The 19475-nt window shown below is 34.4% G+C and overlaps 2 protein-coding genes across 4 annotated transcripts in view; one reads left to right on the forward strand and one right to left on the reverse strand.

Annotated features, from left to right (window-relative positions):
- LOC126979371 (midasin) overlaps window positions 1–18948 on the reverse strand; it is a 67786-nt gene extending 48838 nt beyond the window's left edge. For 2 of the 3 annotated variants that reach the window (XM_050828617.1, XM_050828616.1), the window contains exons 1-14: window positions 18747–18946; window positions 18413–18669; window positions 17110–17358; window positions 15765–16057; window positions 15007–15209; window positions 13382–13545; window positions 11325–12829; window positions 9644–9809; window positions 6941–9236; window positions 5120–6857; window positions 3391–5035; window positions 2608–2819; window positions 1479–1611; window positions 248–875 (exon numbers count right to left, since the gene is read on the reverse strand). In XM_050828617.1, coding sequence (XP_050684574.1) covers window positions 248–875; window positions 1479–1611; window positions 2608–2819; window positions 3391–5035; window positions 5120–6857; window positions 6941–9236; window positions 9644–9809; window positions 11325–12829; window positions 13382–13545; window positions 15007–15209; window positions 15765–16057; window positions 17110–17358; window positions 18413–18669; window positions 18747–18833 — 9576 coding nt within the window. In that variant the 5' untranslated portion in view covers window positions 18834–18946. Of the gene's footprint in view, window positions 1–247; window positions 876–1478; window positions 1612–2607; window positions 2820–3390; window positions 5036–5119; window positions 6858–6940; window positions 9237–9643; window positions 9810–11324; window positions 12830–13381; window positions 13546–15006; window positions 15210–15764; window positions 16058–17109; window positions 17359–18412; window positions 18670–18746 lie in introns of all 3 variants that reach the window. The other variant, XM_050828618.1, reaches the window with a different exon arrangement.
- The window catches only part of LOC126979478 (G-protein coupled receptor dmsr-1-like), a 416322-nt gene that overhangs the window by 177436 nt on the left and 219411 nt on the right, over window positions 1–19475 (forward strand). The window lies entirely within an intron of this gene.

The raw sequence follows: 19475 nt of genomic DNA on the forward strand, positions 1-19475 counted from the left end.
AATTTTATAAGTCTCAATATTTATAAGCATACTAGCCGTTCCCACCCGCTTCGCTGGGCGAATTTTAAAAGGAAATAAATTAATGAAGAAACGTTGGAATTCGAAAAAATAAGTAGCCATAAACCATCTAGGATAAATTTCGCATCGAATAGTGGTAGTTTCATGTCGGTACGTTCAGTGGTTTAGGCGTGATCAAGCCTCAAAGACCATTTTCATCATGTATATATTTAAGATAAATATAATATACCTTAGCAAAAGATGAGTATGAAGGTTCCTTTGGCCTGAAAGTGTTACCAGATGCATACTTCTGGATACTCATAGCAGTCTGATCTCTTAGTTTCATCAAAATAGCACAGTAAGGGTGAACTTTTTTGAGTTGTTCCTTTTTTTCTACATCATTCAAAGTATTCAAAGTTACTTGTGAAGATTTCTCAATATTTCGGTTTTCTTCAATAGTGCCGGATACAATACCTTGCACGTAATAAGAACTCAATAAGGTATTAAACATTTTGACGTCTTCTTCAATATATTCAACTTTCATCCTATATTTCTCGACATGATCTATTGGGTTGACTTCAGCCATAAATTGTAAATACATAATGCTCAAAGCAACAGATAGTTGTGATGTAAGCATTTTCATTTTTAACTTTTCTTCGTTCCTGGAACTCAATTCCTCTCTTAGCTCTTTATAAATAGCGTCAGCCTTTATCAAAATATCCAAGAAATGCTTGGTATCTTTGAAATATTTTGTAACTAAACTTATTTTATCGTCTGTGGTTTTAACAATTGGATTGTCATGTTTGGTTAAAATTGTTGAATGGAGGTAAATTATGAAGTGTTCATATTTCTTCATTTCAAAGCGAGCATCGCTTTTCCTATAAGCAAAAAAAATGTGTTTAATAAATTAGATTGGTATCTACTCTGCTGTAAAAGAGTATGCATAGGTATTATTTTAATAAGTGATAGATACTGCCAATAACAATATTGGTGACAATTTTAAAGTGAAACTTTTATTACATCGTCTCAAACTTTTTCGTCTGTGTGTTGCATGTCGCGTGACGGTCGGGTGGCGCCTATAGTTCGCAGCAGCAGACCGTGTAGTGTATAGACTATTACTCATTTGTGCCAGTGCTCCACGCTATTTTGTTTGTTTTTGTCAGTGTTCAATGTTTAATATAATCCTTTTCAATCAAATGTAAAGACTCAATCAAGACGAAGAGTTCAATAAAAATTCTATAATGTGAAACTTTTGATTAATAAGCTAATATCGATTTAAATATTAACAATAAAGCGATTTTTATACCCTTAATGTAAAGTTATTCCAAAAACTTTTAGTTAAACGTGAAAAAAAGTTTCACTTTTACCGTGGTTTCATAAGACCACACAATCCTTTTTTATTTTATGCAAAAAATAAATTTTAATAAAATTCCATAATTTCTTGGAAATTTAAGTATTTGACAAAATAGCGCGCAACTTACATTTTATAAGCAGCGGTAGATTGAAGAGTTGCGATATTTTTCCACAACACACTCAAGATAGACCGAAGTTGCAAAGAATATTCTACACGGTCCTTTAACGATACTTTTTCATAAATGAGACGTGGTTGAGTTCCTGAAATACAAAATAATTATTTAACTTAATATTGTAATACATAATTTCTTATGACTGTTATTATATATAAAAATAGAATTTACACACCACTTATTGACAGTCAAAATACAATTTGTAAAAATACGCCTCAGACCAGTACCGGATTGAGCAAGCGCGGGGCCCTTAGCAAACATTTTCAAGGAGCCCTTGATCTTTATTGGAACTTGTCGGTTATCAAGTATCTAACGTGGATTGTCTGTAGGAAAAGTTGTAGTTTCACGTTTTTGTGACATCAAGTAAATTTAATATACCACATCTTAAGAGGTTTCACTCAAAAAATTACGGTCAGGCAGAGATATTGAGAAGGCTTAAATATGCGAGGCCCCTTTGGAGGCAATTGCTGCTGTTGCTTCGTGGTTAATCCGGCACTGCCTCAGACTTTTTTTCATGAAACAGATATTCTGTTGACAGGATCGACCTCGAGCCATCCAGACATCAAGCAGCTGATAGTTTTGGTTTGGTGTACTTCCTTATTACAGAGTCACAGATATATTGTTATAATGATATGATACCGTCGTTTCTAATTACATTATTTAATGGAAAAGGAGGATAAACAAACATATGGGTCACCTATTGTTAAGTGATCACCGCCGCTCACATTCTCTTGCAACACCACACTTATCACTCGTCTTTTAGAATTGTGTACAAGGTTTTTTGAAGGTACCCATGTCATATCATCCTTAAAGCAGAATGAAGCTCATTCTACAGCACAGTTTTAAATCGAAAGAAGTTCCTTAAAAACCAAACTGCAGAGAAACGTTTGATTCAGTTGGAAGGAGTACATCGCGGACAAACAACGTGACACTGACACGAAATTATGGCGAATAAAAATTACCAGTTACAATTTAATTATTTTCTCATCAACATTCGTCAAAACTCAGATAGGATGCCTGTTGTCGTTTTAAAAAAAAGACCTCTCGTGACACTAAAATCCCTTGTAACACAATCTACTCTTACCTTCCCCATCGATGAACGTTGTCAATTGTTGAATATAATACGACATTAACGGTAAATTCATTGAAAATCTCGGACTGTTCGAGGGAATATCTTCTATGGCAGTACTGTTCCTATCGAAGTTTGAATTAAGGAACAACAATGGATGAACAACCGGCGAAGTGGTGAGCATTTTGTAGAATTCATCCCAAAACTTCGTCGGTAAAGATGATAATCTGAAAATTATTTCAACGATTAGTAGCAAATTTACTGCGAAACAGCTTTCTTTTACTGCGTATTCAGGTAGATATTGTTTCGGGAACAAGCAACACTCTTGTGATTCCAGTGGCAAGGGAGCACGGTATTCACTTAGCACAAGCTCGGTCGTACATTAAAGAGTCGATGAAATATATGGTTTAGCCTAATTAGATTCAGTATATATAATATATTATAATGATATTAATATAAAAAATAGGATACGTTTGATATATATGCACTTAAATAAACTACTTTACTGCAACATACTATTGACTGACTGACATCTTTCTATTAAAAATAGTAAGGTGTTGACGTTACAACTTCTAATTTAATCAAAGTCAGCCTTAACGAATTGAGGCGAGTGACTATATGCATATATGAATTTTGGTTAAGTAACAAATTATATACAGGCTTTTAAGTACCTGTGTGGGCAGCCTTAGTATGTGTTTCCCAGTGCTCTAAGTAACAGGCGGCTCATTATTGATCACCTACCATCAAATGAAGTGACACAAATCAGTAGAGGGTAAGAGATAAACGTTTGCTTGTTACCTTTCAATAGTGACATCTGGATTTCCTTTTCTTAATTCGAGTAGTACATTGAGTTGATCAAGGAGCGCTCGCGGGAATCCATTAACAACTTTTCCATACTCAATAAGACTAGACAGCACTTCTAAAGCATTATTTTCAGATGCCATCATCAAAATATCTTCTGTCGCGAAAAACTTCCGCAACAATTCCGGCAATTGTGCGCTCAACATGGTCAAAAGTCGATTCATAATATATAATTTTATTGGCACAAGTTTTACTGATGAATTTACCCCGCATGCATCTTTAGTATGTTGCTGTAGTTTGCTAATATCCTCTTCAATGGTTTTAATACTTGTTTCATTTGGAATGTCAACGGCAAATAATTTACTTGCAGATAAAACACATACTGACACTTTATACAATTGCTTATCTATAGGCTGATTCATGTCGAGATGAATTTTTTCGTAAGTTTCAGATCGGGCAAGGCATAAATTATATTCATTTTGGTCTTTGAACAGCTTGGACTGTCCATAGCACTTTCTAATCTTCTTGCCAACTTTACCGATTTCTGAATAGTCTTCTTGGGTACCGAGATTCATATTGGAAACATTCTTTTTAAACGTTTCAATGTCTTCCGTGTTTCCTAGCATATTATACAGTGCTGCAAATAAATATTTTTGAATCCATTTATTGTGGACTTGTAGTAATGGAATTGTATCTTCATTTAAAATAGGAGCACGCTTTTGTTTGGTGGCATTAAATATAGGAACAGTACAGGCCTTTTTAAACCTATTTCGCCAGTTAAGTAATTGTAATATGGCACACACATTTGCATCGTTAATTTTTTCACATTTCTCAAAGGCTTTTACAATGTTATCATCAATTATTTCAACAAAACGTTTACATTGTTTAAGTATTGGATATTGTACAAAATCATCAGTAATTTTCGACGACAGAACAGCTTCGGAGTAATCGAGCGCACAAAAAGAGTTTTGTGTGTAATATAATTGTATCAAAACTTTCTGAAACTCATTGTACAGCAATGAAAATATTTTATTGCTTTTGTGAATTACATCACTATCAATTTCGTACGACTCTTCATAGTTTCGCTTATATGACTCACACTGATGTTTTGAATTAATTGAGAATTTTAATGCAATTTCATTCAGTTCCTGAGCTAATTCCCTCAATTTGCTGCCTGATGTTATTACAGCTTTATTTACTAGGCGGTGATACACAGTTGCAACATCTCTTGGACAATTTTGATGGGTTATCAACATGGTGAACAGACAGTGTAAAGCAGTTTCTATTGAGGCATCATCATCATTTGCCTGTTTAATTGGCGCATAAGCAATTTGTTTAGCGATTTCATATTCAGAGTTTGCACACAAGCCTTGAATTGTTAATGTATGTGAAACATTATCTGTACTGGCACTATCAAAGCTCTCCGACCCTAATTCATTTTCCAGTTCCTCGAGCATGTAATTCTTCATCTCAGCTAATGATTTGGTAATGTTGGAACTGAAATCGTTCCCACTTCTTGGTTTGATATAAACATCAGAAAAACTATTTAGCAAGGCGGTCTTGAATGAGAAGCCTCTAACTAATTGTTGTCTAATTAAGTGCGCGGCTTGTAGTAGATGTGAGACGGTAGGACGATCTATACCTGAAATATTCACAAATGTATCCATTAAACTTTAATTGTGTATGAAATAGAGGTTTACTTAATCACACATATAAAGAATTTTACCTTGTACAAATTCAGTCATTGTTTCATGACACCGTATGCATATGTCGTGATACTTATTAGGCAGACCACATGATAATAACAATGCGACAAGATCCATGTAGGGCAGAGTTTCTGACAAGCCCAAATCCAAATTATCTGGTCTCAGTATGTATATTTCAACACCCCTGTTTCTCATGGCGCGCGAAATTTCACCGTGTTTTGGGTCCATTGTGAAGAATACTCTGAAATTGTGATGTGGTCTGATCTCGTTAATTTCTCCTCTTTCTGGAATACTTAGGACTCCATTTTGCTCTAGAAGACCGTTCAGCCTGTCTAGTACAGCTGCAGAGGTCAAATTAACATTATCCAAAAGCAGCCAAGAGCCTTCTATCATTGTCTTCACCAGTAATGAATCAATCCATTCAAATCTACCACCTGCATTGACAGATGACATCTTAGATATCTTACTCAGTAAATTAGCTAAATTTTTCATTGTTTTGTTTATATTATCTGTAGGCAAATTACAAATTTTACTGCTGTCTATTAATTTATCACAATGTTCCGTGAGGAATCTTATCTTGTCCATAAACTGTTTACGGTCAAGGTTACTGGACTTGTCTTCGGTGACACATAACTTATTATACTTATACTCATAAAGATCGCTTAGCAACTTATTTGATTTCCATATTTTAAAATCTTGCAACAACCACAAATCTCTTACAACCTTTAATGTTAATGACTCAATATCGTCGTAAAGATTTTCCAAATTCCTATTCCAGTCAACTTGTTCAAAGCCTCCAAGAAGGTCGGAAATGTCCATGGCTGTTGTGACTGGTATGACATGCAGTTCATTGCCTGTCAAATCTGCTAGAACTTGTACTAGACTACTTTTGCCTACAGCAGTTGGTCCAACTAGAATTGTTAACCAATTCATTTTGACATTTTGAGCCAAAGCTTTTATGTATGGTAATTGACTTCGAAGTATTAGCAAATTAGTATCAAGCACTCGCTTATTTTTGTAGGATCTCTCCACACTAGTTGGTAAGGAAACGTCACCAATATGAATTATATTATTATTTATGCAAAACATTGGATGGTCATCGCTCCTTGGATAAAGTGGATAGAAAATATCATTATAAGCATTTATCATTTTTTCCTTGTCTTCCAAGGTTCTCATTCTATTAACATAAATCATATCCACGAATTTTCCAGGAGACACCTTCTTTCCTTCGCTTTGGTCTTTAACAAGCGCCTCACACCATCTTTGAACATCACGTAAGTTCATTTCCCATGGCGCACCTCTGTGTCCCCATGATTGTATTTCAATTATTTCATGAGAAACTTTGCAATTAAACTCTACGATTCGGTGCAAAATATCCTTGGGTAACTGCGAATATTGAGCTTCCACTATATATTTGAGATCATCTTTAGTCATCGTATCAATATAAACTTGCGTGAATCTATTCAGAAATGATACTGGCAAGCCTCGGCGGGCACCTCCTTGTTTCAACGGATTTTGACAAGCAAATAGCTTAGTTTGCTGTTTTACTTTGAACGTTTTTCCCAATTCTGGGATAAATATTTCACCTCTATGATCGAGACATGCGTTTAGACCTTCCAGAACAGGTTGAGGTGCTAAGTTAAGTTCGTCTAATAAGATCCAGTCTCCATTTTGTAGAGCATTCAAAAATACACCTTCTTTAAATACAAAGGAACCATCTTCGGATGGCAGGTCAGTTCCAAACAAATCTGTTATATCCTGGAATAAAAAGAAATAAGTTATAATAAATCTAATCTTAGCAAACTTAAGTAAGACGTATCAAACTCGGATAAAATACAAACCGTTTGGTCACTCAGGTTTATGCGAACTACTCTATGTCCAGATGACATAGCTAAAGCCGTCACTAAACTTGTTTTACCTACTCCTGGATTTCCTTCTAGCAGTATTGCTTTGTTTAACTGAAGCCCTCTGAGAATTCTAAGAGTATTTGCACCAGTTGTAGGGGTGGTAAATGTAAATTTTTCCACATCAGTCATATTCATATGGTCACCTAAGTCAATGTAAAACGGCTTTATACCAAATTTCTGATCATTAATTCCTGCAGAAAACGAAACAGTTTTGTTACTAAATAAGTCTTTCAGCTTATCTGCATCTTCATATCCAAATGTTTTTATTTGGTTTACTAAAAAGCTTATTGCATTTTTTCGAAGAATAAATAACGTTTCAGAATCGACATGACCTGTCAGGGCCGTACCAAAACAGTCAAGGAATGTCATACATGCCCCATGGACGTATGCAGCGGCTGGATCTAATATTTTTTTTCCAACTGCCAAATTTATGAATTGTACCCACGAAAGCAGATCTCGTATACTAAAAGGGAATTTATTGGTGACTTCAGAGGTCTTCAGCCACTCCGTAAAGTCCAATATACAATTCGAAATACCCGAACATCTATCATCATTTCCTAATATTATACCATTGCTCACACTTTTTTCTAACACTTTTAATAAATCGCTTCTGGCACTGATATGGTCGCACCATATTTCTGTGAAACGATTCCGTAAGGCAGGTGAAAGTTCTTTTTTACCGAAATCTCCCCCGGGATTCATGGTGCCAATAAAATGGAAGTTTTTGATCGCTTTGATCACCACAATATCTGAACTTTCGTCAGTACCACGCTCAGACAATACAAGTTGTCTCTCAGGCTCAAGAAGTGAATTCATTCTTTCCAATACACTATCGTCTGCTAAGGAAATCTCATCAGCAAGGAATAAGCTTCCATTTTCCATTGACTTGATCAAAGGTCCATCTACCCACTCGAACAGACGACCATCATTTTTGTACTGTCTTACAGGTCTCAGCCCGCCAATAAAGTCAGAGCTTTCGGTGTGCATGTGACAATTTACTGAAAGCAAACTTCTACCACTCATAGCAGCCAACACTTGACATATTGTTGTTTTTCCACACCCAGTCTCCCCCACCAATAAGACTGGTTCATCAAAACTAAACGCTTTCGCTATTAATACAGCTAATCGTCTCATGTTATAAGTCCACACCAGATGCGAAAACTCTGGAAGTTGATTATTCAGTATAGTTTCCAAGATTGATTTTGTAACAGCAGATGTGTTTTCATGTAATGTAAATAGATTTTCTGGATCAATCTTTCTTTTAATATGTTTTTCGATAACTTCCTCTATTATATTTCTTTCATTTACTTGGCGCACTTTGCCAGCTAGTATAAGATAGCCTTCATCAGCTATATGTTGATCCCAGTCATAAAATTTATCCGACGTCAACGTTTCTTTTGAAGCATGCTTATATCTCTGACCCCACCTAAATAAGTCTCTTAATGTTATAAAACCATCTTTGCCTTGTACAGCCGCCGAGCCTCGCCTTCTAACTTGCAGCTCGGCCATTACTTCAATCATTTTCTTACTATACGTCGGCGGAATGTGGCATCTCTGATGTAATATCGTTTCTAACTCGTTTCTTGGTATTTCATCAAAATGGAGCTCGACAAATCTGTTCCTAAAAGCACGTGACATAACCTTTCTACCACCATATAAGCCTGGAGGATTCTGAGTTGCAAATAACATAAAATTTGGATCTGCTCTCACTACTTCCTGTGTTTCTGGTATAAATAGTTCTCTATTGTCATCCAGGACACGATTTAGCGCCTCTAAAACGTCACTAGGTGCTAAATTCAATTCGTCAAGTATTATCCAATAACCTTTTCTCATTGCCTCCACAAGAACCCCTTCTTTAAACACTAGGCTCCCATTTGCGTCTGTTGCATAAGATCCTATATATTCTTGAAGATCTGTATGCTCATGATTATTTATCCTAACACAGTAATTACCCGACGCTTTAGCAATATAAGTGATAAGTGACGTTTTTCCTACAGATGTATCACCCTGTAAAAGTATTGGCAATCGTCCCAGCGATATGATTCGGGCAATATCACGGAGGTTTTTCCTGACAGTGGTCGTTAATATGTACCCCTCAGGGATATCAATTTCCAAATTGCCTTGAGGTATCCAATGTCCTTCAAAGAGTAAGTAATTTTGCCCTTGTGTCTGCGGTTCGGGTATCATTTGTTTTAGAACTGAATTGATGTTTCTCTTTCCCAGCACAGCCCTTAAAAATAGATTTAGTTGAAGTATTGCATGCTATAATATATATACTTTTAATATATAATTATATATATTTTCACGGATCTTTCTTCCACGTACTACAAAGATGTTCTGAGCTTCCTTGTGCGGTGTTTCCAGGACGATACGGGGTACCTTCGAATAAGCGTGTACACTTTTCTAAAGGGCCGGCAACGCTCCTGTGATACCTCTGGTATTGCAAGAATATGTGAGCGGCGGTGATCACTTATCACCAGGTGACCCGTACGCTCTTTTGTCATATTTGATAAAACTATATAGGTAATTACGAAATCACATAAGAAAGCACTTCTTGAATTTGAAATTGTTGGTTGATCTTAATATTTTACGTATTGCTGCTTTGTATAGAGAATATCAACTAAAATTCATACATACTTGGCAATCATTGCTTCAACTTTAGGATGCGAAGCTCTGTCTAACTGTGTCAAGAATGAGAGGCAGAAAGCCTCGTACAGTGAACGCGCCACCGGACCGCATTTTGCTTTAGCTGCAGCAGTAAGCGCCCGGCAAAGAGTTCTCAGGGAATAATGAGGTGCATTTCCTTAAATACAAAATGAAATTATGCTTTATAGTTAAATTTCTGAAAAAATAAAAAAATTTGCTGATTTAAAATTATAAGGTAGTCCTTATAATTTTAAATCAGCTCATTTTTTTTTCATTTCAATCCTATCGGAAAATGGAATGTCACTGGACCTTCCTAACATTTCAATCCCTTCCCTTTTTGATAACTTTTCTCATTGATCCTAAAATCAATGGATACTCAACAGTATAGGTAACTCAATAGGTGACACTAATATGTTACTATTTACGACTACTTCGGGAAAAATTGAGCTTTAAAGAGAAAAAGAGAAAAAACTAATAGCCACCTTTTAAATAAATATTTACAGCAACATTGTTTTAGATATTATTTTAAATACAATCTATGCAAAGAAATTTGCAATCAAAATAATTAAGTTCCAACTTACGTAAGTGAGACACAAAAATATAAGGAAATCGTAAAACCAACAAAGGTATTCTGTACTATATATAGTGCATTCATCAATTGACACATTCTGTATATAAGTAATTGTGATTCCTCTGGTGTTGCAAGAGAATGTGGGCGGCGGTGATCACTTAAAACCGTACGGTGGCCCGTACGCTCGTTCGTCCTCCTTTTCCATAAAAAAAAGTAAAAGTATTATAGTAACATTTTATAAGCATTTGAAAATATAGCCTTAAATTTAAAAACAATAGCACACTTTAAATTAAAAAAATATACTTCGTCCTCATTTGTGCACTTCAACTACACTCAAGACTTCTGACTTGATTTTCATAAAATTTGAAAATTTTTGAACATAATATAACGAAGTTTATTGAAGCTTTGGTTTATTTACCTTTTCAAGTGAAATGTGGATATATAATAAAGTACTTAGAATAGAAAAGAGTTAATGTAGGCAATTTTGCCATTTTTTTTTATATAAAAGGGTGCAAGAAAGTCTTGTGGCAACCGCCCATGGACATGCGCAACACCAGGTGTCAAGTGATGCGTTAATGGCAAGAGAAGAGAGCAGAAAAAGTCAGGAAAGTGTGTAAAATCTGCGGCAAATAAGTATTGCAATCGTGACTGTCATCATCATCATCATCATATGACGATCGGTCCTGCGCTGCCCTCATCCAACCATACTCTGTCCATCTTGCGGGGAGCCTGCCAACAATACGCCTTCCGTTATGTGGTCGCCATTCGAGGACTTTACTGCTCCAACGGCCATCTGTCCGTCGAGCTATGTGCCCTGCCCACCGCCACTTCAGTTTCGCAATCATTTGGGCTATGTCGGTGACTTTGGTTCTCCTACGGATCACCTCATTTCTGGTACGATCTCGTAGAGAAACTGCGAGCATAGCCCTCTCCATTGCCCGCTGAGCAACAATGAGCTTCCTCATAAGGCCCATAGTTAGCGACCACGTCTGCGTTCCGCATGTCATCACTGGCAACACATTGGTTAAAAACATTCGATTTCAGACACTGTGGTATTTATAGTGACTATTTACTACGAATATTATGTATGTGTTACTATACCTGCCCCATCCACTAAGTTCAGCTTAGCCTCCTTCCTTATTGATGAATAAAAACTGTAAATGGACTCCAACACAGCACCACTTAAGTTCATATGATATAAATAATCCCCGATTAGCAGCATCAAGTCAGTCTTCTCTGTTAGTTCATCGATAAAAAATTCTGTAAATCTATTCCTAAGGCCTACTGGCAGATCCTTTTTACCGACGTCAGTGGCAGGATTCATGCACGCGAAAAGGGTAAAATCTGGATGTCTTTTTATGGGAACCTTGTCACCCTTCTCCAGTAATTCTACATTTTCGTTTTTATCTTCTAGTAAACCTGCTAAACATTCCAATATTTCAGCAGACGCTAAATTGATTTCGTCTAATAGCACCCAATACCCCTCTTGCATAGCCTTAACCAGAGATCCTTCTATAAAAGCGAAAGTCAATCTGGATTCTGCCTTCACTTGCTGTTCCAATTTGTTTAGTTTGTAGCCAAAAGATAGCCATAATTTGAGTTTCTTCTCTTTCTTGTCAGCTGTAAGTCTTTTTATTGCCGCATTATGACTTTGTTTCATCAACGCTAGTAACGCAGACCAATTTTCACTGTCATAACAAGTCTCAATGTGATTCAAAAACTTTTGATTCTTTTCCATGTTGTAGAAAGATTTAAATAATTGTACAAATTCAGACTTGATCGGACGTATTACGTATTTGAGATCGACGGGCTTATATCCGCCCAAAAGATCAGCAGAATCAGATTGTTGGTTCATATTAATAACAATCAGTTTATGACCAGTTTGTTTCGCCAAGTACTGAACGGATGATGTTTTTCCCGTCCCCGTCTCCCCCACCAATAAAACGGGCTCGTTTGATACAACACAACAAGCAATTCTTTCAAGAAGGCATGCGGACTGTCGCGTAAAAGAAAATACTACTTCTTTATTTTCAAAGTCAATAGATTCTAAACTCTTTTCCAGTCTTGGAATTGTCGCTCTACCCACAACTAATGAGCTCGGCTGAAGTGAAACATGTGGTTTGTAATGTTTGCAGTAGAACTCGGCCTTTGTTTCAACGATACCTAAGCAAGTTCCGACTTTCTTTGCTAACTGCAATCTATTTTCAGGCGAAGAAACAGAACAGGTAAATATATCGAAGGAGTCCTGGAGGACTTTCAATGCTGAATCAGCACTACATACGTTAAACCCACTAACAGCTCTGGCACACCACTTCATCAAATCTCTTGTTGATATAAGTCTAGAGCCGCGTAAGAATGGCACAGTGTTTTCACTATCAACAGCCTCTGTTGTTTGTATTGATGTATCATGACAACCCACAGAAAACATCATGAAAACTTCAATCATTTTGGGTGTGATGGTAGTCAAACTTGGGTATAGTGTTTGTACAACTTCTGCTAGTTCTGATCGTGACAGAGGCTCAACATTTATAACAGTTAAATGCTTTTGAAGTAATGCGCTGGAGCTAGATGTCTTTCTTTGGAAGCCGAAATTTGTTGCAACTGTCCTAAAAGTAAAAGTTTATAGCATTTAATAAATATGATCACTTTCATGCAATAGTAATAGAGAGCACTTATTTTTCCGCAGTTAGACTCTAATTGCATATTAGAGTTCATGGGGTATATACACTATATGAGTGATACTCTAACCCAAGCTCAGAATTCTCCTCCATCTTTTACGTGTTTTAGAAGCACTCTGAGACTCGAACCTTCGAAATATTAATTACAGTTGCTTCCATGCCTTCAAGACAAGTAATATGAACATCTTCTGCACATGGGACATGATTATGATTGAAAAAATTGTCTAGGAGTTTTTTATCATATTTTCTCCCCATGTCAAAGCCCCTGTACCAACTGATGTGAGCTTCACGACATTTACCAATTGTTGGCGAAATATGTTATGTTATTGTCACTCTATATATAAATAAATATATTTCTATTTTTATATGGTTTAAGTGAGGTAACGAAAAGGTTAATTTAAGTTGTTCACATTTTCTAGCTTGATTATAAAGACACATTAAAGTTAAAGATAATAAAAGCTTAAAAAATGTTTATGGTACCTTTGCGTAACAAAGAGTTGGAATCCAGGTGTTACTGGCAATACATCTCTGTACCCCGGAACACATAATGTATTTCTCTCTAATAGTGAACTTAACGTAGAAGCCACATCCAAGGCTGCACTATCAATGTCTTCAAGAAGGAGCCAATGACCATTCTGTACCGCCTACAAAATATACATAATTTTTATTAGATTAAATTAAAAACTAATGTAATCCCTTGAAATATTCTTAAGAATATTATTATTGCGAGAATAAAAATCTAGAAATGAATAACAAAACATACATTATCAATCCCATAAGTCCATATAATAACCTTATAAAGAAATAGCTATTTTAGAAGCACGCCAATAAGATTAATTTTAAATCGTATCTACTCAGTTCTCAGCTGCGTTGGGTTAATAACACATTGATTAACCAGTTAACGCACATTACGATCATATCCGTTTGATATCGCCGTCGATAAGGGGGTAAGTATTACAATTTTTTAAATTCAAATTACGATTTACATTTTTGGTGTTATTTTCAACATGTCACTAAAATATTAATTTTCGCTAGACAAAGAAAAGCATGAATTTTTTTTTTTCACATTTATTTGCAATTATATTAAACTTGGTCATAGATTCGTATCGATTTCGCAAATTTAATACAAAAATTACGTGAAAAATTATCTTATTTGAAATGTTAGCTACGAATCTGACAATAATTTATTCACTTGACTTTTGTGACTTGCAACCACATTGTGATATATTAAAATAACAGTTAAAGACGGGAATGTAGTTCGTTTTAACATGGACTATTAGAGAGTAGAGGCACAAAAGGTATATGTAAACGGTAAATTGTCATCATCTCAATGACTACCAAGACTGATTGGGGCTGGGCTAAAATCAACGGAACTGGCAACCAACATGAATGGACTTTCCTATAACTACTAAAGCATGCCAGGATATAATTAGATGCACATGCACTGAGAAATATGGCATCAGGTTGTCAAAAACTTTAGTTGTTTATATAAGCAACTAAAGTTTTTATCAGGTGCCAAGTCACATATGTGATAGGTATTTTTTTAATTAATCTCATTAATAATTTTAGCATATCCACTCATAACACACAACTTTGTATTGTACTAGTCTCTTCCAGCTCCTGTCCATCATATTGTCATTAGAAACTCAATGATGGTCAAATTACAAATTAAATAAGAAAGTATTTAGGAATACAAGCTTCAATCCAAGTATTTTTTCTGTTCAATGTACTACAAATACTAATAGTAAAAACAATATTTAGGAAAATATAGGCATCAAAGAAGATCGGGAAATTTAAAATTTTTTGACCAAATTTTCAGTCGCCTAAGATAATGCATTTACAAAATAAAGCTCATGATAAATAACCAGGGGTTATTTTTTTTCTGCAACTAGTAGTTGCAGAAGAAAAAACATAACATGAGAAAATAAAAACAAATGAAAAAAAGTCAGATTGTAAACATTATTCGGGCTACAATTGCAAACTGGTGCTCATTGCAAAAATCTCTAAAATCCAAAGACTTGATGAGGATTCATTGAATATGATATTATATTTGAATAGTATGTAATGATAGTACATAAAAATATTATGTAGTAGATGCACCATACCTCAGTTAACACACCGGGTGCCCATATAAATTCTCCTGGTATATCAGTACATTGATGTGATCCCAGTAACATTCTTGAATCGGTTTGATCACCAAGTTGGACCTTCTTGAATGCTATGCCTTTTCTGCCTGTAACTGCTGCCAGGTATTCAACCAGGGATGTCTTACCAGATCCTACAGGACCCATAAGTGATAATGCCTTGCCTATTAAATGACAAAAGACATTTAAGTGATATTCCTTCACCAAATATGGGTAAGTCATTATTACTGATGATGACCCTCATGTTTTATAAAAAAAGATTGCTTCTTCATTAGTTGTAAAGCTTGCAAGAGGCAAGGTACATTCTAATTTTCAACTTTATCACTTGACAATTGATAACAAAAAATTTCGAATAATTTAGTCTATAGCAAATAGATTTTTTAAAATTTATATGGATATTTAATATTAATTTTACTTTGTGGTATATTAAAATAGATAAAATAAAAGTGATGAATATTCTTAATTTATTTTAATGTTTATTTATATAATATTACATATTTATCCCAGCAAAACGCAAAAACTACTGAATATATTTCATTTGAATTTTTGATGAATATTAACAAGAAGTTGGGACAAGATAAAGGATATTATCAACTGCTAGCAGGCATAGTGTTTCTGTTGCTACACTAAATATAGACCATACCCAATGTCCAATTTGAGAACAATTTACAGTACAACATAACTCATAAGTGATACAAAATACTGTGGATTTTTCTTACCTGAAGCAACTGCTAATGCTAGACTTCGTAAATTATTAATAGTAGATTTAACTTTTACTAAATTTCCATCTTGGACATTTTCTTTATCATATATAGGTAAAACTATACCATCAACATTCACGACAGAATCTGTTTTGATGTTTGCATTATCACAACTTTGGCCAAGTACCGTCTCATTCTCTCTAAATAAGTTTTTAAGATTGGTTTCATCAGATACATTAAGATTCCTGGATAGAGTTTTTGACTGACTCTCAGTCATATATGTCAAAATTACCATACATTCTTTAACCATCCTGAAAATATAAACCACACAGCTTAAGGTTCAATTCAGGAAGTGTCTTACGACCATTCCCAATATTCAGTCTATCTCTTACGTGAGATAAAAATTGTAACTATCATTGACTGTTCTGTCCCAATAAATTTGTCGAAGGTACTTCACCTTTTCCGTACATGCTGTCTATCAATGGGACAATATATATCTTACCAGTGATAGAAGTTTGTACGGATATTGCATCTATCAATTCACGTGTCCCAATATAAGGCGATAAGAATGACTTATCTGGTATATTGAAACAGCTTCAGCTTATTTACAGCTAATTACTGACAGTAGAAGGTAGTAATTTATCTCTATCTGTAGATAGTATATTGGGAACGGCTGTTAATATGTCAGCCGTGACCTATAGTTGTCACTTTCTTCAAACAATAACGCAAACAGAGAAAACAATAGACTTGATCACATATTATGTACTGGAACTTTACTTCTAAAATATGAGCTTAATAGAACAACATGAAAGGAATGAACAATATTCAAATATTTATAATTAATAATACTGTATTAAGTGAATGTAGTTTTTTTTATTAGAAAAAGTGGCAAGGGGAGCAAGACTTTCATTTGATGGAAATTTTTACATCCTGCCCATTACAATGCAGAATGCCACTCATTGATTGAACTCAAAACTGAGTGGCACCACAATGGCGCTTGTCACTTTGGAACATAAGATGTTTAGTTTCATTAGCCCAGTAATTTCACTACCTATTGCACACTTCAAACCAAAAAAATTAGGTTTGCACATTATTGCTTCATATCTGAAAATGGAGTCACTGTAGTGACCCACCCAGGTGGCATTATTATGTGCAAAGAAGTGCCCCACTGACAAGAATTGTATAAATAGCGAAAAAATTAAAATATATTAATTACTTGACAAGTTCTTTGATATTTTATGAAGTAGGGCAAGAAGAATGAATTAAAGCAATTATATTATAATGTAATTATATATTTAATGAATAGTTTTACAACCAGATTTAATAATAAATTATAACTTATTTAAAATATAAAAGCACTTACCATCTTATTTCATCATTTTCATGGTGGCTAAAGTTAATGACAAATTTTGTCCAGTCCCATTTCATTGAAAATGCACTAGGCAATTTTGATAGTAATTTATAACAACAGGACACTAAGTGATGGTCAGATATTTTCTGTCTAAAATCCTGTAGTCTCCGTTTCTTCGGTGCCACATTATATGAATCCTCATGGTGAATGAATATTTCATAAGGCGGAATCGGATTTATTTGAAAATATTTTTGTGCATATCTAAAATAAAGATTTATATTTAAAACAAAACATATTTTTGTGTGAACATATAACTTCTAAAAGTTTTGAATAATTATAATATTAAATAAGAATGATGAATTTTAACTTGAAAATATGAAATATTTTAGAGCTGCCATCAAGAATTCAATACTGCTTACATTTATAAGTTCTTATTATACAATATCATTGAAATTTACGTAAATTCAGAGTCGGAATTGTATAAACTTCATCAGGCCCACTAGGCCAAATTTAGTATATGACATAAAGTATACCAATAATATAGAAGACTATTTGTCATATGATGATGATCAGTAGACACAATTTGTCATTTGCAAAATTGGCTATTTGGATAACAGTCAACCCATATGAAAGTTTGTGAGCTCTTTACAAATGTCAAACAGAATTAGATACTTTTCTTATTTTGCCTAATCATAACCAGACTTCTACTCAACTTGTTGAGAATTAGATAAAAATTGTACAAATCAATAGTGTACTTTCTGCCATTTCAAATGACATTCAAAAGTTGCCTTTAACTCTGACAAAAACAACGAATTTTTTTAGAAATCGCCTAATAAGCATTGTAATAGTAATGTAATTCTTTTCAGGAATAATTTCACCTTAGTTGAGCCTTATGTGATTATAGACGATATGAGTACCAGCAAATTTATAAAACTACAACCTCTAGAGTAGATGAATTTTGAATTAAAAGAAACCTGTCCATAATCTACAGTCTAATGCATTAAATCAATTCCAATAATAGATCACATTATAAATTGTGATAAATTTGCTACAGATAATCCCAAAACAAATTTATCACACAGCACATTCCAATCCTATTAGGTCACTTTAATAAAATTATAATATGCCCATATATTATTAGGCTTAATCAAGCCAAAAAGGCTGTTAACACTCCTGTGATTCCTCTGGTGTTGCAAGAGAATGTTGGTGGTGATCACTCAACAGGTGACCCGTATACACCTTTGTCGCCTCTTCCGTAAAAAAGTGACTTATTGCTCGATTATTGGAACACGAAAAAATAAAAATTAATACTTACTGCAGTATATCAGGGTGGTCACTCAATAAACCGAGAACAATAGAATATTGCATGTGATTTGTTTTCTCACAATCTGTGGCATTCTCATGATTGTTGCTGATAAATACAGGTTTCAAAACGATTTTCTTAGAAACTAAGGCTAATAGAAAGTTTGACAAGTATTTCCGAAATAATAGTACATCATCAAAATTGACAACATATTCAGCTAAACTTTGTATTATATTGTCGACAGAGTCTGGATTATCACGCAGGCAGTTCTAAAACAAATTATAAACCTTATTACAATGTATTACATTAAATATATAGATATATGTTTAAATAAAATCCAACGCACCCGAAGTTTTTGACATGTTTTGGTTAATTCCTTGTCTTTCGTCTCTTCTTGAATATGCCTCAAAGCTGCTAATAATTTTTCATCCATTGCTACATAACTTTTTATTAAATTATAGATGATAAATCGTTCATAAGTAAATAATAACAATAAATTTCAACACCGGGCCGGTTCAATTATGACTTTTAGAAGCATGCAAAACACGTGCGTCGTCCAAGATGTTGACGTGATTGCTTAACTCATGATGACAGATATGACAGATGAAAGATGATGTATAAAATGAAAAACATTTGTATTTACATCCTCTTAGTGTGAAGATAAGAACAGAGTATACAATGACGTTCTATTCTTAAAGTACGTCGTTGAGGGTATACAACCTTAGTACTCGTATAACTATACAAAATTAAAATATACCAAACAAAATATACAAAATTAAAATGTAGAAAAGCTGCACAGAGAAATCGCTGCTCTCATAGAAAATCCAAAAATATCAAAATATCACGTGCACGCCGGCCGCCGCATGGCAAATGAGGGTTGCCAACCATACGATAATTATCGTAAATATACGATGGTTTTATGTCCTATACGATATAAAATTATAACCGGGTATGCACGATAATTTAACTGTTTCATCAGTTAATTAATTAATTATTTTGATATTTTTGAGTATTTAATGTGGAGTGAACAATTTGATCGTAAAAGGTAACGTAGCATATCAAAATGAAAAAAAAA

Source organism: Leptidea sinapis, chromosome 3 (genome assembly GCF_905404315.1).
Source record: "Leptidea sinapis chromosome 3, ilLepSina1.1, whole genome shotgun sequence".
Classification (NCBI taxonomy): domain Eukaryota; kingdom Metazoa; phylum Arthropoda; class Insecta; order Lepidoptera; family Pieridae; genus Leptidea; species Leptidea sinapis.